General features: G+C 25.8%; 1 protein-coding gene across 5 annotated transcripts in view; it reads right to left on the bottom strand.

Annotated features, from left to right (window-relative positions):
• The window catches only part of LOC111675077 (protein Gawky), a 41,038-nt gene extending 31,137 nt beyond the window's left edge, over positions 1–9,901 (bottom strand). For 2 of the 5 annotated variants that reach the window (XM_046956422.1, XM_023435792.2), the window contains exon 1: positions 3,141–3,586. In XM_046956422.1, coding sequence (XP_046812378.1) covers positions 3,141–3,182 — 42 coding nt within the window. In that variant the 5' untranslated portion in view covers positions 3,183–3,586. Of the gene's footprint in view, positions 1–3,140; positions 3,587–9,301; positions 9,395–9,618 lie in introns of those variants that run through there. The other 3 variants (XM_023435790.2, XM_023435791.2, XM_023435793.2) reach the window with 3 other exon arrangements.
• Between the last annotated feature and the right edge of the window lie 14,798 nt (positions 9,902–24,699).

Here is a 24,699-nt window from a genome sequence, read left to right as displayed (position 1 = left end):
TTAAAAAAGCATTCCTTTCCTAATTAATTTTTGATTTCTGAAAATGATGCATTGACATCCACTACAATAGGTGGTATCTTACATTTCTTTACTTCATTTTTATTTATTCCTGGAGCTACATTCTTTCCATTTTGACAAGCTAGGATATTCTCTGTCGTAGATGAGTTTTTTGTATAAACACGCATTATTTGTTTAGTTAACTTTATCTTAGCTTTTTTTTAAGTTTTAAGTTTGTTATTTATTTTAAAGCAATTTACTATCACAGATGAGTTCAATAAGAACGTGTGTAGACAATTACAAAAACAGTGTAGATTTTTTAATATGTATGTAAATTTTTCTGTACGCTTTTATTGTTAAGACTAACGTTCAATATGAATATCAGATTCGAAATCGAAAAATATATGTAAAAATAGTAAAAAGTAACATCGATTGTACATTTTAAAACTTATTTAAACATGAGATAACATTCATGTGTTTTTGTTTTATTACAGTTTTTTAAGATGCAATTTAAAAATATGTTTTGAGACAAAATTAAAACCAATAACAATAAAATTAATAAACAAATGACATTCTTACAAAATTAATTTTATGCATCAATATCATCAGTAACACACATTTTTCAAAATAAACAAAATCTGTTTTTCTATCCTTTTAAAAATCAAATATAAGTAAAAGCAAAAAACTGAAAAATAAAAAAAAAACAAAATATTTTTTAATCACCACTTTCAATTATTATTTTTTATTTTATCAATACTAAAAAACACATTTTTAATTTTATTTGTCGTTATTTTTGACATCTTAAAACCGATGTTTGTCCAAAATATATCAATTCACATCAGTAAGCTCATATCCTTTTGTAATCATTGTGGCAACACAATTTTACAAACATGTGTGTAATTAATTAAAAAAATTAATAAATAATTAACAATTCAATCACTTTGGTAATGTTGGCCTAGTTATTTTCAAACTCTGGTTACAAATTTACAAACTACGCAATTGGATTCGATATCTTGGGTATATATGAAAAGGTGTGACATTGAAATCGATCCAAACAATAAGTTTAATGCTTTAAAATTATAATTTTGAGTCCAAAGAAGCAACCCCAAAATCGGAATTTCTAAGTCCGGAACAAAAATTCCGGAATTTTTTTTGTATAAAGTTTATTTAAAAGTTTTTTTAAGTGCAAAATATTTAAAGCAAACAAAATGTATTATTTTTATGTAAAATTTCAAAACTTTTATGTGTGAAATCTACATTAATAATGTAATTTTTATTTTTTTAAAATTTGCATTGTAATATAGTTTGATTGGCCTATTGTGGCTTTTTATACAATTTGTTTAAATAAATAAAATAAACATTAAAATAATACATAACTTTAATAGCATTTATCAGTGTACATTATATATTAACATAAATTATTTTTCAATTAAAATTAAAAAATCATAAATCACGTTTAGATATCTAGATTGTGATATTCTTACACAACTTTGGTTGATCCGCCTCTGGTTATTAAGATTTTGTGGCAAAGTTTGCACTTGGCATTCGGAGAGCCATTAGAGCCAATCATTTATAAATTGAAAACATAAGAAAACAAAAAGAGAAAATAATGTCTCTTTTTGTTTTCTTATGTTTTCAATTTGTATTTAACATGCCCTTAACAGGCAGTATCAAAAATTTAAATTTTTTACAGGATATACACACAAATAAATTAAAATAAAACGGGATTATTAAAAATTAAATTAATAATACACCGTAGTTTTTTTATTATACGTAGAATTTACTCTGTTAATATGTATATGCCTATGCATATACGGTATAAATAAGTTCATTCTCTTCCGTTTTTTTCCGGTAGGCAGATAAACAAATTTAATCGTTTAGTAAATTCAATTGTGCTTTTTGTATATGACGTACGACGCCGTGAACAGATATCTGATTTTTTGGTTCTTCTTTTGATGATTTTTTGTAAACTAGGAACTTGATACTTCTTCTTCATAATGTTGTCAAAAGTAACAAACCGCTTTCGCGGTCTACTAGAAACCCACATTGTTTGCAACATCATTTCTTGTCAGAATTGCTCGTTGGTGGAACATATTCACATTCTAAATATGTTTGCATGTTACTTATTGGGACCCAGTAACTTCTCCTTTTTTTTGTTATTTTTATGGCTGGGGAGGCTTTTAATATATTATATTGTATATAAATAATTTTTTATGGAATTTAAAAAAATAATAATTTGTAATAAATAAAATATAAATAAATAAATAGCACTGTTTTAAGTGCTTTTATAGTTTTTCTGGAGCCTCGCTTGAAATATTTCACTCAAAATTAAATTGTTTAATAACATTGTTTAAAAATTATATTAAAAAGTATTAACTTACTATATGGATCGATTTTAATTTGAAAATTGTATTTGTTTATATTTTTACAAATTGGTTCTATTAAAATTACATTTAAAATTATATGTATTAAATTCATAACATATCAATACAAAATTTCTGTTTTTTAACTCTATTCTTTGTAGGAGAGATTTAAAGCATGTATATGTGTATGTATAGGTATTCAGAATATGTTATCACACAATGAATTTGCCAAAATTTTACACTACATATTTAGTGTATTGTTTTGAATATTTTAATTTACTTCCACATTAAGCCTAGCCTATTGGCAATAATCCGCTTAAAAAATAGGTATACATAAAAATACAAAAATTAAAAAAAAAATAATATCAAAAAGCAATATTTGACAAAATTTGACAACAAACATTATTGAAAGTAGTACACCCAAGATATAAATCCTTCCAAATATTTGAAATATTTTATTTAAATTTTATAATAAATACAACCCAATAAATAGCAGAGAAACGTTTTCGCTATAATATAAAATATAAAGTTTGTTTGTACGTTTACAAAATCAATAATAAAAAATACATTTTGAAAGACTTAACCACGAATAACTTTATTAAAACTCAATTCAAGGAACCCATATTCTGAGTGAAATTATTAACTAAAATTAAAATTTTTTACATTTTGAATGTAAGGTTTATTATAGCGAATGAAATTATTTTCGAATCAATATTGTTCCCTATAAAATATAATAAAAATACCTATTTGAATATATAAGAAAGTAACTTAAAATCTTACCATTCCAGCATATTGGCATACTGGCAAATTCGCTGCTAGCATTGTGCGCCTGCGTTAATCGGGTCCAATTTTTTAATAATTTTACTTGCTTCCACTTTAGGTTTAACACTAATAAATTATTATAGACAACCATTAAAATATGTCAAAACAAATTTATATTCGTTGAAATGTTATTTTATTGTACAGTTATTTAAAGTGATTTTAACGTTCAGCTTTATATTTTTTGTCTTGTTTATATTATTACTAGTCTTTAATTTTTTTGTATATATAACTATTTGTAGTACTACACAAATATTATAAATTTAATATTTTTTCAAACATTGTTCTCTCTTGCATTTTAACGTACATATATTTGAAATAAATTTTGTACTTTATGGAATAACTATAATATTTTTGATAATACGATTGCTATCGACCAAACTCTTTTGATACAACCCAACACAATCTTATAACACACCTATTATTGAGACAAAATTATTTAATTATATATACAGTATTGTTCGAAACCAAATAAACTTTTTTTATCAGGCTTATTCAGAATAACAAACTCCCTGAGAGTTTTTTCTCTCTACTATACATAAAGCATACAGAAGGGAACAAACTAACGGTGAATAATTGTTCTTAATTAAAAAAATCTCATAATTCTATATAATAGACATGTATATAGAATTATGAGATTAAATTTAATATTAGAAACTAACAGCTAAGTTTTTAAGTTTTTGTCATTCCGTTTGTAATTTCTATAATATAATTTTCCGACCCTATAAAGTATATATATTCTGGATCCTTATAGATAGCGGAGTCGATTAAGCCATGTCCGACTGTCTGTCTTTCTGTCTGTTGAAATCAGTTTTTAGAAGACCCCAGATATCGGCGAGATCCGAATCTTCAATAATTCTGTTAGACATGCTTTCGAGAAGATCGCTATTTAAAATCAGCAAAATCGGTCGGTAAATAACGGAGATATGAGCAAAAATCCGAGACAACCTCCTAAAATTTCATAAAAAAATGTCATATTTTTTTCATGCTTTGTTAAAAAAGCAACAACAACACTGTATATTAGAAAAAGATGTACACGTGTGTGTAGATGTATATGGTTTTATTCAGCTGTGTATTTTGTTTTGTATGTTTGGATGCTGTTGGCGTCATTGAGTATTTTGTTTTTGTGAATTCTGTTCGTATATTTGGATGTAGGTTGGTGTTATTGCGTTGTTTATTTTGGTTTTGTTTTTCTGTGTTTTTCGTTATGTATGTTTAGATGTCTGTTGTGTATTTTGTTTTTTATTTCGTTTAGCGTTGTTGTTGTTCATTTTGTTTTGCTTTCGGTGTAATAATAATGTAGTTGGGAAAAATTTATAAAACTAATATGTATGTTCAAAATACACTATGGTGAAGGATATATAAGATTCGGCACAGTCGAATATAGCACTCTTACTTGTTAGATTTAGTATTATTAGATTAGTATTATATGATGTGTCTATATAATAATAAAAATAAAAACTAAAATATACCATATGTTCGATTTATGGTTTAGATTTGTTTTGGTAACATATTCAAATACTAATTTTTTACTAATAGCTTAATGTATTACAATATTAAATAATTTATTTTGACTTCTCGTTATTACAATAATAAGTCATGATAGGCCGTGATATAAGAAAATTCTATTTTTTAATAAAAAAGTGTCCAAAAGGTTCTTGCTTAGTTTTTCTTATTTTCTTACCTCCGTATACGTAAAGATATTAATCGCTTATTTTAGGTTTATCACTCACATTTTGCGTACAAAATTCCCACAACAAACCATCAATAACATTTGTTGGCATTTATGAATATAGGGGTTAATATATATTTAATATTACTATGAAAAACAAGAAAGAGTGCTATATTCGGCTGTGCCGAATCTTATATACCCTTCACAATAGTGTATTTCAAATATATTAGTTTATAAATTTTTCCCGACTATATAAATATTATACCAAAAGGAAAACAAAATGAACAACAACGCTAAACGAAATAAAAAACTGTACTTTGGCATCTAAACCAACAGACAACTAAACATACATAACGAAAAACAAAAACAAAATATACGAACAGAATTCACAAAAACAAAACAAAATACACAACTCAATGACGCCAACAGCATTCAAACATACAAAACGAAATACACAGCTGAAAAACCAAATACATCTACGCACAAGTGTACATCTTTTTTAATATACAGTGTTGTTGTTGCTTATTTAACAAATCATGAAAAAATATGACATTTTTTGATGAAATTTTCAAAGGTTGTCTCGGATTTTTGCTCATATCTCCGTTATTTACCGACCGATTTTGCTGATTTTAAATAGCGATCTTCTCGAAAGATTCGGATCTTACCGGATATCTGGGGTCATCTAAAAACTGATTTCAACAGACAGACAGACAGACATACATGGCTTAATCGACTCCTCTATCTATAAGGATCCAGAATATATATACTTTATAGGATCGGAAAATTATATTATAGAAATTACAAACGGAATGACAAACTTATATACATATGTATACCCTTCTCACAAAGGTGAAAGGTATAAAAAATTATTTATTTTTTTTTATTCATTTATTTTGTAATATTAATCCTTAGCTGCCAAAAAAAAAATAATATTACATACAAAAAATAACGATATACATAACAAATAACAATATTACAAATTTAAATTTAATTTGAAATTTTAGTTTAGTTTAAGTCAAAATAATGGCAAAAACATAAATTTAAAATCTAATTTCAACCGAATAAGAACTAAAAATTTCAACAAAGCTTTAAATTTCTTCTTTTTTTAGTTTTATACATTTTTATACATTACCAACTACACAAGTGACCAATCTCTTCCATAAATTGCTAAAGTTTTAAACATCTATTTATGGATGACAATATTATATTGTAATAAAAAATATAATAGACATTTTTTAATATTCAAGATCTCAGGCGTTATTTCCTATATTGCAAAAAGTTAAGTAGAATTCGAACAACACTTTATGAATATACACAATCGGTTAAAAAGCCAATAAGTTTTTTAAACGTAACCAGGCTTTGAATGTTTGAAAAAAGTTTACTACTCTTTTAAAATATTTGAAACAAAATGTTGGGGTTATAACTTTTTAATACTTGTGTTTATATCTAATTTTGTTATTTGGTCAAAGCATATATTAATGGGCCACTAACAATTATAAATAAACATTATTTTTCGCAAGTGTTTAAAATAAATTTATAAACAATGTGTTGAATTTTATTTTTGCAAAAAAATTAATATTATACTCCAACATGAATTAAGTCAGACAAAAATGATTATAGGTTTTATTACAATAAAATTACTATAAAAATGAATTTTGTAATTTTTTTTTACATGAATAATAAGTTATTTTTTGATTTTTATTTGTTGCTTAAAAATTAATTATATTTTATTGTTCAGGAAATAACAATTGTTTTTAAATTTATTAATAAAAATAATTCAATTAAAAAATGTTAACACTTTTTGAAGCTTTCAAGCAAAAATAATATGAATGTTACAAACTTTTTAAAACAAAAAATTTAAGTCTCAAAAAAAAAACAATAAAATATAACTTTTTAATCATAACTTACGAACCCAGAAATTAAGTATAGGTTTTAAATAAACTTTGTTTTTTATTTTATTTGAATACCTACAAATATCATAAATCATGTCTGTAAACCGAATGCGAGTAAATTTCTCGTTTAAAAACGTATTCTCATAATTTTTTCTCGTTTTCAAACCGAGCACACAAATCTAGTCGAAATTTAAACAAAATTTAATTTACTTTTAATAAAGCAAATAACTATTTTTTGTGTTTTTAAATACAATTGTAACTTAATATAAATGCTTCATTTAAAATATGTTTATTTTTCTGAATTTTATTTTCAAATAAAAATTTGATTTGCAGAACACCGAATTTGGTTTTAAAAGTTTCTCGGTTTATATACTGAATCTATTAACAGAGCAGACGTGAAGTTTAATTCATAGATTAATATTAATGAAAACATAAGTATTTTTAAGTTAGCGATAGCTGACTTAAACCTTATAATGTACACCTTATTTCTAAAATAATTTTGTCCATATTTAAGCCATATTTGGCCCTATGGGCTTGGTTATAAAATTGTATTAAATAAATAAAAAAATAAATATTAGATTGATTTCAAAAGGGCTTAAATCAAATCAGTTAATATTTGAACGTCTATTTAATTTTATATATTTTTTCAATAATTCTTTCTATAAATAAATGCAATTAAAATATTTTTTAATATATATTTTTTCATATTAACCATTTAGTACATCAAAAGTACATAAGGTACCTAAACTTATATATATTTTATAAATAAATGTTCTTTAACCGTCTTGCCTATACCCGAGGAAAATTACGTATATCAATACCCTATATCCCCCAGTATGTCATGCAATTTATATGGCTTTTCATCTTTTTATACATTTCTACTGTATAATTCAGATAATTGTTAAAACTAATTTAATAAAACGCATGTATAAATTATATAGTTTTGCACTGCATACCAACAAATTTTAGCTTTTTTTTAAATTTTCTCATTGTTTTCTTACTAACAAAAAAATATATATGAAAAAACCTTATAAAAACCTGTAGGCGGTTTTTTATGCACGTTATCCAAAATTTAACTGTAAAATTTTGAATCCAAGAAGCTAATATTAAGTGACCAGGAAAGATAACTGAACAAAATTTTGTCTATATTATTTATTAAGGTATATAAAATAGATTAACATTAAAGAAATTATTTTTGCTTTTGTAAGTAGGATTTTTTTGGTAAAAATTATTGCTAAGTCATGGTCAAAAATTATACTTTAAAAATTCAAAAATAAATATTTGTGTTTATAATAGAATAAAGTTATTATGGTAGGCATAATTTTATTTTATTAAGTCATATTTGTAAATGTTACTGGGTCCAAATATATTTCACATTTTTATTTATGAACAATCCCACAAGATTTTGTATTTAAAACAAAATTTAAAATCTTAAGTTTAATTATTAGAATTATATACATATATTCTTGTATCTTATAAAAAAAAATAACTAAACAAATTTTTTTTATAAGATACAAGAATATATGTATATAATTCTAATAATTAAACATAAGATTTTTAATGAAACTTAATTTTTTCCGATAACTGTCATATAATTTTATACATACCCAGGTCTGTTGGGTATTGATGTACGAAGTAAAATTGAATATCGGTCATAATCGGTTTAAAAAATATATATAACAAATTTTTCGAAAATTCACTCTGAATTTTGGAACATTACTCTGAAAGAATAACCCAAATTTTAAGTTGAAACGATATATATATATATATCTCGAGATATATAAAAAATAAGAATAAAAACATACCCGTGTATGTGGGTATTGACATATCGGTTAAAAATGCAAAAAAAATAAATAAACATAAAGAATAGTGGTAACACCGGTATACATAATAGTGCCAAAAAAGGAACAATTATTACTTTTGGTGCTTAAAAATGTTTAAATTGTGACATTAGTATATTTTCTTTGCCAAAACACATTAAAAGGTATTTTGCACAAAAGTAAAAATAGTTAAAGCCACTCCCGAAATAAAAACACACAAAATTATCAACATTCCAATCTTCCTGTATAGTACGTCATCGTTCCTAAAAAATAATTTCATTTTTGCTGGTGTTCTGATAATATCCGTCGTAAAGTGTAGTTAAAATGCTCCCTATTTTTACGATTTTCCTTTCAAATCAAACTAAATTGGATAATATGGCAACTATAATTTTTGTTTTTACAAATATGTGTATGAAAATTTGTATGCATGAATTTATATATGTACATACTATGCACGGTATGAATGTATGTATATTTGTATAATTATATGTGAAGTATTTTTTAGACGGTTGGTTAGCTAAGCTTCGTTTACTGCTTCCATTTATACTAATTCGTTAATGCCACATTGACGCATTACCCCCATTACGAATGACTGACTGGCTAGCTGGTTGCTCTTACACAAATACACATTTTATTTTTTTCTTGTTTCTATTTGAATTGCAGACACAAATACTATAGCAACTAGAAATTGTTGTTTTGATTTTTTTCTTAAAATTTAATTTCGGTATATGTACGTACATATATTTTTTTTTAAGCACTCCACTTTTATAAAAATTTAAAATGATTTTCTTTTTTTTATTTGTTGTATTCTTTGTAATAGTTTTTCAGAATATCACATTTTAATTCTTTACTTTTTCCTTAATTTTTATTTTCGATATATTGTTGATTTAATTTTTATTTTTCAATTCTGATTAGAAAATTTTGTGAAATATTTTTTTGGCTTTAATTTTTTCTTACTTAACAATTAAAATAATTAATCATTGTATGTATATATATGGTTTAAAACTCTTATTTTTTAGTTTTTTATTAAGTTTATTATTAAAAAAAGTATATACCATGGACATTCTATACGAAACACAACGACAATGTACACGTTTATTACGAAAACCGTACCGACAACTTACTTTGTATGTTACGTATGTATGGAAAAACGACGAATATTGACAATTATACTCAGTCTATAACAACTCTGATATTGTCAATCGTGAAAACGATTTCTGTTTACGATGGTAAGGAAAATGGAAATAAGTGTTGCCAATTATAGGTTTTTAAAAGCGTTTTTCTAAACTTTAAGGTAACAATGATTTGATTTGTATATTTACGGATGACGAATTATATTTGGAGAACAGCATAATCAATACAAGAGATTTCATTTTCTGTTTTTAGAAATTTGTACGTTATTTATGCAGAAAAATATATTTCTACTATAAAAAAATTTATTTAAGAAACAGAATTCAGAAATAACACAAAAAACTTTCCCGAAAACAGCATTTTTAATATTATCACAACATTAAATAAACTTTTCGTATAACTTCATTAATGTGAGGTATTATAAAACTCAAAATTTCAGTTTCTGAAAAAAGTATTAAATATAAAAAACACAAAAATTGTCCTATTTGATGTGTAATATAAATACTTTGGCCTTTGTATTACAAATAAATGAAATAAATAAAAATAAACGATTTTTGTACACAGAAATGAAATTGTAGTAGCAATATTATCAAATAAATAAATTGACATTACTGCTCAAAAACACAGCACAGCTTTACCAGACTAATTTGTTTAACATTTTGCCGGTTTTTTCGTATTAATATTATTTTTACCATATTCTTAAAAAATACTTGAAAACTATAATAATATGTGGATTTCACCTATGCATTGATGATTAAAACTTATTGTTTATACTTATTTTAGTCTAGAACGTTCATTAAAAAATTTGTAAACGAATTAAGACAGCTAGAACAGATCTTAATATAAATACATAATTATACATGGGAATAATTTTTCATTACTAAATTATAAGGTAAATAAAAGCTATTTTGTATATCAACAACTTTGGCGTTAATGCTTTGAATTAAAAAAATGCAAATTGCAATAAAGTTGAAACAAAAAGGAACAGGCAAAAATATTTCCTATCCTTTCAAATAAATAATAAAAATTATAAGCTGGTTCAGAGATCTAATTTTATGTCTAGAATGAATTTTCATAATAAATGCTAGGTAGTGATCTACATGTGTTTGTATACATTGAAATTATTAAAATATTAGCATAAAAAATCTTTTAATTAGTAAATATTTACGATTTAAGTTGTTCAAGAATGTAATATTTTTTAGCTAGTATTCCTATTTCTGTAATAAATAAGCATTATATGATCTGGCAACTTTGCCGCAAGGCCATTTTTTAATTACAATAATGTTAAATGTTTATACCTACTCCGAAAAAATTAATTTATTCTAGTTAGAAATGTTTGCAAACTTCTTATTACTAAGCACCGATCTTTAATATTGTAGATAGAAAACATAAAAATACAATATGTACATTATTTATTTTCGTATTTGTTTTTTTTTTTTAATAAATTTTTGCTAAAGTTGCAAAAATTTAAGTTAAAAATAACTAGATTTTTGCATGAAAAACTAAAGCTAATTTCATTTATTTTCCTTATTATAAAAACACTTACATTATTCAGTTTTACCAATTAACTGCAGTTTTTATATTTTTTATCTCTTTGTTTACCACACAGAAATAGTATGTATATGCACAATTTTTTGTATTATAGTTTTTGTTGTACAACGATTAACATTTAATGTTTTGGTTGGCTAAAGCTCTATTCCTTCACAAAATTTTTTTATAAATCCATTATTTAATTCTAAAATACTTTGTCTTATTTATAATCAAGTTTTTAATTTATCAATGTTTGGTAAAACAAATGTTGTATGAAAATTTCAATAAATCAAAAAATGTATTATAAATGAGACCTTTTTAATATTAATTTTTATATTTAATTTCTTTCGTTTTTAACTTTTTCAAAAGTACTTTTAATGTTTTGATTTGTTTGGTGAACAAGATTTTCGATACATACGAAGAACGACTGAGCGAAAATTGCTACGATTTCAACTATTTCGTTTTCGTTTATTTTCCTTTATTTCGCAAAATAGGTTGCCAGACATTTCAAATCAGTGATGCTTTACAAAATGCTACCAGTCAAATTATTGAGTTTTAATTACGCGTTTTGATTAATAATAGGTTTATTATTCGATACCTTTCCAAAATTATGTATGAACTGTACTCGATTATATTTATCACGGTTGGAAACCATTATACCCAATTTACACTACAGAAACATCTATTGGATAAGATTTTAAATACTAAATTTAGATCGTTTATATATAATTTCTTACATTGGCTAAATTACATCTTTAAAACAAATGCACCTGAATAAAATTAGTAACAAATAAGGTTTTCACAAATATTTCTTAACACCAAAAAATATTGGAATATATATTAGTATTTTACTTATTGTATAGAACTTGGCTTATAAATACATTATATTTTACCTTTAAAGCACATTTCATTCAGGTTTCTGTTTTTATTTTTTTTTATAAATTATTTTTTCCCTTTTTATTTGTTTTGTCGCCAATGTTATTTTTCTTCTGCAGCGTCATATTTTATTATAGTACCAAATATATTTGAAAAAAAGTTGTATTTCACTTTTTTATTCTTTATTAAAATTTTCATTTATTTGGGCCATATACTACAAATTGCGCATTCACGCTATAACATACTATAGTACTTCTAGTTGATTTTATCAAGGTTTTCCTTACAAAACAAAATCTACTTTCTAAGTAGATTCCGTCAAAATATATACAAAACCTATTAGTTTTATTGGTCCATCACTTTTTTCCTAATAGTTTTGAAAATATATGAACAAGATAAAAGAAAGAAATAAACAAATATTAAAATTTTAATAACTGGAAAAATTAATATTTTCTTCTAATTTTTCTGCAAACACAATTTGGAGAAATATTCAAAACATAAAATCTCATGAATGTTAAAAATAATAATCATTAATTTAGTAATTCTATGCTTAACTATAAGTATTTGGTTAGACAACTTTGATATATTTTAAATTTTGTATAATTTTTTTATGTAATTAAAATTAAGTTTTAACATAAGGTTTAATAAAATTAGTTTTTATTTACAAAATTTGCTTTAAATTTTAATTGTTTTTATAAAATGTTGTATTCTTTCAGTAAAATTATCACTGAATTGTCGTGGTATAATCAACGTTTTGATACAATTGTTTTGCCGTCGTTTTGTTAAGTGTTATGATAAATATTTGTCTGATATAGACACAAGATAACATCTACATATATGTTCAAAACGACACAGTTCAATTAATGTTTCGACATAATTATTATTCAACAACTTTAGCATTAACAATAAAATTAAAATTTGGCTGTTTTTTTCATAAGCTGACTTGGTTTCAAACAGAACCTTAATTTCTATTAACCCATGTCTATAATGGACAAAATATAAATCACAACACTTTAAAGAACATTGCCTGAACAATTGTATATATCATGGACAGTTAATAAATGACATTTTTTAGCATTCGTGATTAGGAAGTGTGGAAAAATTAACTTATTTTGAAAAATATTCTAACAAAACTTTTTTTAATACAATTTTATAACCAAGCCCATAGGGCCAAATATGGCTTAAAAACTACTAACATACATATATACAAATACAAAATTATGAGCTATTAAACATACAAATTTAACAAATTTAATAATATAAAAAGCTTAAACCTAAATGTTCATTCAAATTGGAAACTTGTTAATAGTTAAGTAATTTCACAGCTATTATAATATTCTACAAGTTTGCTTTTAAATATATTAATTGAGAAATTAAAACTTCTTAAGCTCCTGGGTAGAGAATTCCAAATCCTTGTAGTTAGAACACGAAAAGATCTTTCATAGATAGAACTGTTAATACGAGGATATATTATTTGTGGATTTCTAACAGATCTCGTAAATTCAAATAATTGTACTTTTTTATTATGTAAAATAAAAGTCTCTTAGTTTACAAATAATTTTTTACTAGTTTTACAATTTTTCACTATTTTTTTTTTTAAGTTGTACACAAAACATTGTAAAAATATAGTAAAATGTTTGAAAAACAACATTTTTCTCTTTTACTATTTTTGGCTTGAATATTTTTATCGAGCAAAAAGTAGTAAAACAAAATTTGTTTTGTATTGATTTTTTCGGAAAAATATTTCATACAATTTTTATTAAATTTTTCAATATAATGACAATGAAACAAAATTTACTTGAATTTCGTTTCTTTACTTTTTATATTTTTGAGAATATTTTTTTATTTTTCCCTTGTTTTACGACTTTTACTAGAAATGTATTCAAACAAACCTTTTTGTCCTTTGTAAACTGTTTTCAGCAATGATCAAAAAAAAAAATTTTACACGGTAGTTTCATAACTCTATTTTCCGTTTTTATTTTTAACTTTGTTAGACAAATTTTAAAATTTTTCAACAAATTACGAAATATAATACTGATTAAATTAGTTTAGTTTAGCCATATCTGTGATTTTAATTCTGCGAATTTCTTGAAAAAATATTTTTTTGTAATATTTTATAAAATAACTCCTAAATCTTTACTGTTGTAGATTAAAAACATTTACAGAATATATTTGAAGATTCTAGCTCCAATAGTTTCCTAGAAAAACTATTTTTTGTACTTAATTTATATGGGAGGTACCCGCTACTAAAATCAAATCCGCTAATTTATTACACAAATATGGACATGTATTTCAAAGTTAGTGCAAAATTTTTGAATTTTATCTTTAATAGTTCCTGAGGTAAACAAATTTTTGCATTTAACCTTTATCTCCTACATCGGCAGAGAGTAAAAAATAAGTTCTCTTACTAGTTTTTTATACATGTGTAAGCATATATGCTTGTGAAATGCAAAAACGCTCTTAACGAAGCTCTTTGCCGATCTGGGTTTAACTTATGAAGTGGTTATAATTTTTACACTCTTTTTTATTATACCCAACACCACTTTAGTGGGGATGGTATATTGGGTTTGTGCTGATAACGCACAATTATATTGGTCCTATACCCACCTTAAAGTATATATAGTTGGCTTAGACTTATTTTCTGTGTCGATTTAGGTATGTCCGTCTGTCTCTCCTTCTGTAATCAAACTATAGCACGCAATTTTGAAGATAATTCAATGAAATTTGGTACATAATATTCCCAGGGACGAACCCTTTTGAAAATAGTTAAGATCGGTCCATTATTTCACCTGTCACCCATACAACTGTACCCCCGAATAGGACTTGTAAATATTGTAATCAAAGTACAGGTCGCATTTTCTTCTATTGTACCGTAAACGAAAATTTAAAATGGTTAACATAGGTCCATTATTTCACCTAGGCCCCATACAACTTAACCTTTTAAGTTCATGATTACGTTTTATATACTCGTATCTCGACAAAAAGCTGCAAAACTAAGATCTATACTACCCTTGATGACCCTGATGAATTTTATAATTATAGGTCCTCATTTGATCCTAGCCCCTATAAAAAGCCCCCATCAAAATTGTACATAAATATCCACAGTCGAATTATCCCATATGAATTAACCTTGTACACACGGGTGTACAAGGTTAATTCATATGGGAGCTACCAAGCCCTCTTTCCCAAATTTTTATATGGATATTAAAGGTCTTCGTGATAAATTTTTGAATTTTAGTATGTAATTTTCTATGGAATGTGCCACACCCCCATCTTTAAAGTGCCACGGCCACTTTAACTAGCACGCCCCTTTTGTCAACATGTGTTCATATGGTTGTCAAAGTTGTTCATTTAAAATTTGGGGACTCAAGCTGTTGTTTCTGACATATGCGACTATAAATACATATTATGTAAGAGCGCGTGGCGCATCGCCTACATGAATTTCCAAAACAAAGGGAAGCCTATAGTTCCTTTCAGACATACAGGAAGACAATATGGAAATTTCAATAAAATCGGTTCAGCCGTTTAGCTGTCTATAAAGTCAAAACAAACATACACACAAACACATATTTTATACACTTCAGATCAAAGTAAATTAATAAAGTAGCGACATCTCTTATTGTACAACAACATCTACAACAAACACAAGTATTTTGTTTTTAGAATAATTCATGAATGTGTCAAAATAAAATTTAACAAAATTTCTTTTAACAACAATGTGAACAAAACATAAATAAAAAATATTACTTTTAAGTTGAAAATATTAAGGATTTAATTATATTATATATTATAAAATTTATAACACATTTAAACTATTTTTAAACCAATTTTAATTCACTTTTTCAACTTTTCATAAATTTTAACAAATAGCAAAACACAATTTAAAAATGGCGACATAAACAATTTTGATTTTGACAACTTTTTAATTTTTCTAGTTTAAAAAAATAGTCAGCTGTTCAAGTAATGCTAATTTATTAATTTACTTTGCTTCAGATATGGTTGCAAATAACTGTGACAGTTTTCATGCTGACTGTCATTTATGCATCATTTTAATGCATTGTGACTACACTTTAATTTGGTATATTATTTGTAGCAAAATGTGGTTTTTTAAAAACTGAGAAAGGTATTTACACATAAGTTTGTCATTCCGTTTGTAAGTATACATATTATGGATCCTCATAGATAGCGGAGTCGATTAAGCCGTGTCGGTCCATAAATAACAGAGATATGTGCAAAAATCAGAGACAATTATTGGACTTGAACGGGACCATATACATATGAAACCTTATGTCATATATAGTAGAACTGCGTTTTTAGTTTTTATTTTGTGATCTTTTCTCCTTTTTAAAGGACTTCAAAGTTATAAGGATATAGAAATTTCTTAAAATTTATGTAAATAGTTCTGCTCATTTTGAAAGGGGACAATTTCTAGAAGTAGATAATTTTTTTATTTTTACTTCTCAGGACGAAAAGTTGTAAAAAATGTCCTTTGAAAAATGTATCCTTCAGAATTTCAAATATATTTTTCTAAAAAATATATATGTTGAAACCATGCATAAACTTTAACACATTTCGTTCTTACAGCTTTATAAGTTAGCCTAAACAGAAAAAACATATTATTAAGTTCATTAAAAAAAAAATACTTTTATCGATACAGCAATTAAGATTACAAAAATGTTATATAGTACGTTTTGGACTTGAACAAGTCCAAAGGTACTATATAATATTTCAGGAAATTAAAAACTGCGTTCTCAGTTTTTAATTTCCTGATCCTTTCTTCTTTTTAAAGGACTTCAAAGTTTCAAGGATTTACAAATTTATAAAAAAAAAAAAAATAAATATTTTTATAATTGTTTGTCAATATGTGTATCAAATAAAAAAGACAATCATTGGAGTTACTTAAATTTTATTCTTTCATATTTTCGTATAATTGTAATAAATTCCCAATTAGTACCAGTAGGAACAATTATTATAAAAAAATTAAATTTATATTATAACAAAAATATTTAAGCTATACTAAAAAAAGATATAAAAAAAGAGTAAAATGAATACGTTTACTTTGCCGCTTGTATGGAGTATGTGAATCTCGACATATCGACCAACAGTATTTAGCGAGCATGCGACAAGTGCTCTTTCCTCTTAAGCGATTTTCAATAATTGCTAGGTCCTGGTGTAATCGTTTCCCATGGTCACTAAAATGACCCAAATTATCGGGGAAAAATCTTGGTGCCTATCTAAGAAGTGACATATTCACACCCATTTCACCGAAGTTGCGAACAAGATTGCTGACGATTTCTTCGTAGTTTTTAGAATTTATATTACTTAAGAAATTTTCTATTATGGCATCTAAATTCCTCCAACTATTTTTCTCAATAGGTGATAGAAGGTTTGGAAATTCCTTGCAATTTAACAAATTTTTTTAGTTGGGGTCCATTAAAAACATCTTAAAGTTTAAAAAATTACTTTGGGTAATACAATAATATAAGTATTTAGCAATCGAACCTATCGGCGTCAATCTTTGCTTCGTTTAATTTGGGAAAAACATTTTTTCAAGTGCACCATAGCTGCACTGTCAACGTCAAGTATACGAACAAAATTTCGTATAAATCCCAATTTAATTTGATGACGGCACGACCGGAATATTCTCAATGTTATCTTGTCCAAGCTGATGAAAAATACGAGGCTGCCATTTGTGGCCGGTGTAATGAAGATCTTTGCGCCGACTTTCCCAAAGACACAAAAAACATTGGTGTTTGGCAAACCCTTTTTTAAACCCATTAAAATGGAAATTATTTTCAGGTCAGAACAAATCATCCAACAATGTCGGTCATAATTTATAAATTTTAGAATAGCGCCTATATTTTCATAATTTTCTTTAACAACTGTACCACAAATAATTTATAAAAATATTTATTTAATTTGTTATAAATTTGTACATCCTTGAAACTTTGAAGTCCTTTAGAAAGAAGAAAGAATCAGAAAATTAAAAGCTGAGAACACAGATTTACCATATACGATCTCCAGTGAACTTGTTCAAGTCCAAATATTTTCGTAATCGTAATTAAATACAAATGCTGGTGCATTTGTTGTTGCATTTTATTATTATTCATCAGAATTTGCATGTCAATAAAGTATTTTGCGTATTAAGAATTCCGGTTAATTTCATTGGGGTTTTCAAATTATTTTTTAATTATTTTTGGAATTTATTGTTTTATTGTGAAAAGGAAGAGTGTTAAGTATTTTTCAATGGCGATTTGCAAAAATCATATCCTCATTGGGTGAAAATGTGATGTTATTTGCCTTAAAATGTTTAAAGGATAATAATGAGGCAATTTCGATATAAAAAATTAGTTTAGATTTCTAGAACAAGTGTATATTAATAAAATATAATTATGAAATGTTTAATAATATTAAAAAATATAAAATAGAGTAATAGATGAAATGATCCAAAGAATTATTAGAAAAAAACGCACTGAGTGCTCTTTCAAAATCTTTAACTGCCAAAGGGAGGCGACTTGTATCCAAGGAAAACTATTGGACTCCTGATTTATCTTTTTCAAAATCTATATACGAACTAGGAGGAACACTATGTTTAAATTTAGACCTCTAAACAGACCTTAGGTTGCTTGGAACAAATGTAAAGTGAACTGTCGTGTAGTACAGGAAAAATACCTAATTTAGATATTTTAAAATATAGGTGGTTATCATACCGTAACGTCAACAAAAGCATTATTTTTCACCTAATACATACACTTACATATATTAAGAACCCAAATAAAGAATAACTATCCAGATCCAAATACGCCTACCGTATCTTGTTCATAAAATAAGAAATTTAAAATATGAGATTGAAAATCAAGATTTTAGCATTTAAGAGTTCTATAGTGTTATATGGTGATGTCCCCATACTTAGAGTGGCTAGGATGGTACTTAGTGTTAGATTTATTGAATAAGAATCAATATTATACAATTCTAAACAAAATTTACACAATACTCCCCAAATAGATGGAATTTCCGTAATGAAGTTTTTCTTTATCAATACAAAATGAACAAAAACCAAATCCATTGATTATCTAATAAATCATGTATCCAATTCAAAATTACTTATTATTTTCGAAATTTAATGAATGAAACGATAGATTTCATGTTAAAATGAACAAAAAACCTAAAAAAGCAAAATACTTTATTGACCCAAAAAATTAACAATACGTTCACATTTTATCAAAAATCTCGTTAATTAATATAGCGATTTTACTTTTTATAGTAGAAAATTAAAATATAAGATATTATTTTAAAAATACAACAAACAAATTGCTTTATTTTGCTAAAAATAATTTTTCAGATAAAGTTTTTTCTTAAAATTTATAAAATTTTACATAGGCAAATTACTTAATTGATTCACTATTGATCTCAGGTTCAAGTCCAACAAGAAAATGTAAAATTGTATCACGGTGTAATAAAGCGTATGAGTTGAATTGTACCTTGCATCAGAAATATTTAAGCCATTTATTGTTTAATAAAACTGTGGACAAATTTTGAAGGGGGTCTTTATAGGGGCTAGGGTCAAATGAGGCCCTATAATTATGAAGTTTATGAGAGTCATCAAGGCTAGTATAGAACTTGGTTTTTTTAGCTTTTTGTCGAGATACGAGTATATTAAACATAATTATAAACTTAAAAGCTTTTCGTAGGTTCAGTTGTATGAGGACTAGGTGAAATAATGGACCGATCTTAACCATTTTCAATAGGCTTCTTCCTAATAGAAGATCATGTACCAAATTTCATTGAATTATTTTCAAAATTGCGACCTGTAGTTTACATGGACGAACGGACATAGCTAAATCGACTCAGAAATTTCTGAGCCGATTGGTATACATAAAGGTGGATATAGGACCAATATTACTATGTGTTACAAACATCAGCTCAAACCCAATATACCCTCCTCATTAAAGTGGTGTAGGGTATAAATACAAGAACAACATTGTGAATTGGAAAAAAGATGTACATGTGTTTATGTGGAAGTATTTGATTTTATAACGCTGTGCATCAGGATAAATAAATTCAATATCTGAATATTATTTTTTTTTAATGAAAGTTGTATAAAACTGTCAATATGTACACTTTCTAGCTGACAGATGTACAAAAAATCATTAGTTTGAATTACTACCTATTAATTTAATTTTCAGTATACCAATATAATTTAAATTTATAATTATAATATCTGCATGTACCCGGCGTTGCCCGGGTTTCATCAAATATAAAAGGAATATTTTTCTATCTGTAATGACTATACTTTTTTTTTAATAGATCAGAAATCAGCATTTTCATTCACTGGTAGGAAACTAATGACACTTTCAAATTTGGTCACACTTTTCTTTGAATTGTAGTGCCCTTGGTGTAAAGAGGTGTAAAGTATTTTTTTTTAACGTGTTAACTAATATAAGGCATTTACCAGTCCTGCGACAACTGACTACAACGTGTAAATCTTAAAAATTGCTCCGCCGGAGTAGAATTTTCCATTTACAACAAAGATTCTTTCATTCGGTATACAATTTTACCATAAATAAATTTTTATCAGTTATAACTCGTTTTTATTTCTTAAGGACGGTCAGGCTTGTGCTTGTTGCTGGGCTTTTGACAGAATTACTCCTCACCCCGCATTATGAAGGTATAGGTCGTTTGGTGGGGTTTTCTCTGGACAAACGTGTGATAACCTGGCAATATGTGTGCTTAATGCACCGGCATCCTAATTAAAACAAAGAATGTTTATATATTATTAAAAAACAAGTAAGAATATTATAGTCGGTCAAGCCCGACCATATAATACCCTACACCACAGTGTATTTCGCGGAATAATTCGTTTCCTTTTAAGTTTTTAATTAAATTTTTAAAAGTTAAGAAGTACTTAAGACCTCCCGCCACGCCCCGGCTTATTCCAAGGGAGAGTAAATATGTTATTTCACATATCGAATATGTGAAATAACATAAAATAACGTAAAAAATATATATTTAAGGTTAAATTAAGCAATTATTAAACTTTATCGTTTCTAAGTCATTAAGGCTAGTATAAAACATGGTTTGGCAGGTTTTTGTCCAGATACGAGTGTATTAAACACAATTATGAACTTTAAAGCACTATTCGGCGGGTTCAGTTGTATGGGGGTTAGATTATATAATGGGCCGATGTAAACCATTTCCAACAGGCTTCGTCTCTGGTACAATAGAAGATCGAGAGCCAAATTTTATTGAATTATCTTCAAAATTGCGACCTGTAGTTTGATTACAAGTTTTAAAAGCCCTATCGGAGGGGTTCAGTTGTATGGGGGCTAGGTGAAAGAATGGACCGATGTTAACCATTTTCAATAGGCTTCGTCTACGATACCATAAAAGATCATGTGCCAAATTTCATTGAATTATCTCCAAAATTGCGATCTGTAGTTTGATTGCAAGGTTTACAAGCCCTATTCGGGGGTTCAGTTGTATGGGGGCTAGGTGAAATAATAGACCGATCTTAACCATTTTCAATAGGCTTCGTCCCTGGGACAATATAAGATTATGTACCAAATTTCATTGAATTATCTTAAAAATTGCGACCTGTAGTTTGATTACAAGGTTTACATGGACGGACGGGCAGACGGACGGACATCGCTAAATCGACTCAGAAAATGATTCTAAGCCGATTGGTATACTTTAAGGTGGGTATAGGACCAATATTATTGTGCGTTACAAACATCAGCACAAACCCAATATACCCTCCCCACTAAAGTGGTGTAGGGTATAATAAATATAAAGATATTAAAATTTGTGAGAAAAATGTATTCTAAATTGAATAATGTTTGTTTCAAACGAAAAATTCTATTCCGGCAGATTAATTTGCAAAATTTAAGTGGGTTCCTGAATTTAAGTAAACTTAATTTTTTGTCAAAAATAAACATAAAAAAGCACATATTCATGAAAATACTATATTACGAATGAATGAATATTTGTTGCGAATGGATAATTCTACTCCGGCGAAGTATCAATATTTGGCCATAATGTAGCAGCCGCCGGATGGGTAAATACCTCATATGGGTTTTGTTATATAAAGCGTTCCGGAGCAGACTTATTTTACTTAATCTCTTAACTACATAGTGTATATATAAAACAATATTGTTTAATTTGTTAACATTTAATAGATTTCAAAATTAAGCCATAACGTAGAAGTCAGCTGCCGCCAGCCGGGTAAATACTTCATATGCGTTTCTTAATATTAAGCTTTCCGGAAGAGATTTTTTTAGTTAATCACGTTATCTATACAATTTTAATATAAAATATAAAACAATATTGTTTAAAATGTTAACATTTAAGAGAAAAAATATTTTTCCTTAAAAACATATTTGTATACATACTTATTATGCCATTATTTAAATAAAATGATATTTGCTTACGAGATGCTTGGTATTTTCAGATTTTATACATAAATAATTCAAAATTTTAACAAAGTTTTTCCCCGTTTAACGAACATTTTTAAATATTAAAATGTAAACAATAACAGACAGCTACGTAAACTAGGCGAATTAAGAAAAAAATTATCAGCTGATTAAACAACATCACCTTATATGAATTCGCCTTGGACTTCACCTTATTTTTTTTTTGTGGTTTGTATGTAGGTTGGTTTTGTTGCGTTGTTTATTTTGTTTTTGTGTCTTTTGTCTTGCATTTTTAGCAGGGATTTCAAATAATTATTATTGATGATTTTTTTAGAGAAAAAAATCATATTGAAGAAGACATCATCTTGCCACAAGGAGAGTATCACATAATCCTTGTTAAGAAATCCACCGTTATCCACAAGGATTTTTATTTTTTAATTTTTATTAAAAAACTCAATAAATAATTATTATTTTCTGAATTTTAATTTTTTACTCCCAGAATAATAGTTATTTACTGATTTTTATTTTTCGCTTAGAAAATAATGGTTATTATGTGATTTTTATATTTTATTCATAAAATAACTGTTATTTTCAAATTTTTATTTTTAACTTGGAAAAAAATAATTATTGGTTGAGTTTTATTATTTAACTTATAAAATATAATAAAATTTTTTTGAATTTTGATAATATTCTTATTATAATTCAAATTTTTAGTGCATGGAAATGATATTCAACATGATTGTACTTTTCAGTAATTTTCATTCTACAATTGGTACATTTTGAAATTTAGGTAATATTTATCCTAAAAACATGATCAATAAATTATGAACACTGTTATAATTACAGTGAATCAATTAAATAATTTGCCTATGTAAAATTCTAAAAATTTAAAAAAACTTTATCTTTATATTTTTAGCAAAATAAAGCAGTCGTATTTTTTAAAGAATTTCTTATATTTTAATTTTCTACCATAAAAAGTAAAATCGTGATATTAATAAACGAGATTTTTGATAAAATGTGAACGTATTGTTAATTTTTTAGGTCAATTAAGTATTTTGCTTTTTAAGTTTAGTTTTTGTTAATTTTTTAATATTGCTCCATTAATTTATAATATTTAATATTTTTATTACTCCTATATATTAGAATAATATTTTTTAGATATTTTAGTAGTGGAACTACTAAATTTGAACATTTCTTAACCGATTTATTATCCTATATACCTATAAGAACTTAACATGAAATCTATCGTTACTTTACTTAAATTTCGAAAATAATAAGTAATTTTGAATTGGATACATGATATATTAGATAATCAATGGATTTGGACCTAGAAAAAATGTTTAGTGCGGTATAAATCTATATATATTATAACAAAAATAATCTGGGTTTTTGGCCATTTTGTATTGATAAACAAAAACTACATTACGAAAACGCCATTTATTTGGGGAGTACTGTGTAAATTTTATTTAGAATTGTAAAATATTGATTGATTGATTCATTTTACACAATTTACTTTTTACATGTTTTTTTTCGAATTTTGTTTATGAACAAAAAACAAAATTCTATTTAAAAAAAATATATTTATTTATGTACATACATATTTACTAGCTTTTTGTATCCGGCGTTGCCAAGGAATTTAAATGATTTATAGTATCAAATCTATAGATCAATGCATGCAAATTTATATTGTTTTTACTCAAGAAATTAATATGACTGAATTAAAATATACATCAAAATATATAATTCAGAACAACTTGCGCAAAATTTACTAAAAATATAAATTTTCCTCCTTTTCAAAATTCTTTAGGCTTGAAAAACTATACAAATGTTTAAATTTAAAGTTATAAAAATATTAATATATTGTGGAAATTGCAAACTTATTTATACTCTTCCCACGGTGAAGGGTATAAAATGTAGTCACATTGAAATGATATATACCATGCACTAAACAATTCAATTTTCTCTTATATTATCAAAATTCCAAAAATTATATTCTATTTTATTAGTTAAATAATAAAACTCTACAAATAATTATTACTTTATAAGTGACAAACAAAAATCTGAAAATCACTGTTATTTTGTGAACAAAATATATAAATTACATAATAACTATTAATTTTTGAGCGAAATATAAAAAACAGTAAATAACTATTATTCTTTGAGAAAAAAATAAAACTCTCAAAATAACTGTTA

The sequence above is a fragment of the Lucilia cuprina genome, chromosome X (genome assembly GCF_022045245.1).
Source record: "Lucilia cuprina isolate Lc7/37 chromosome X, ASM2204524v1, whole genome shotgun sequence".
Taxonomy (NCBI): domain Eukaryota; kingdom Metazoa; phylum Arthropoda; class Insecta; order Diptera; family Calliphoridae; genus Lucilia; species Lucilia cuprina.
This window is presented reverse-complemented; position numbering and strand designations above follow the sequence as displayed.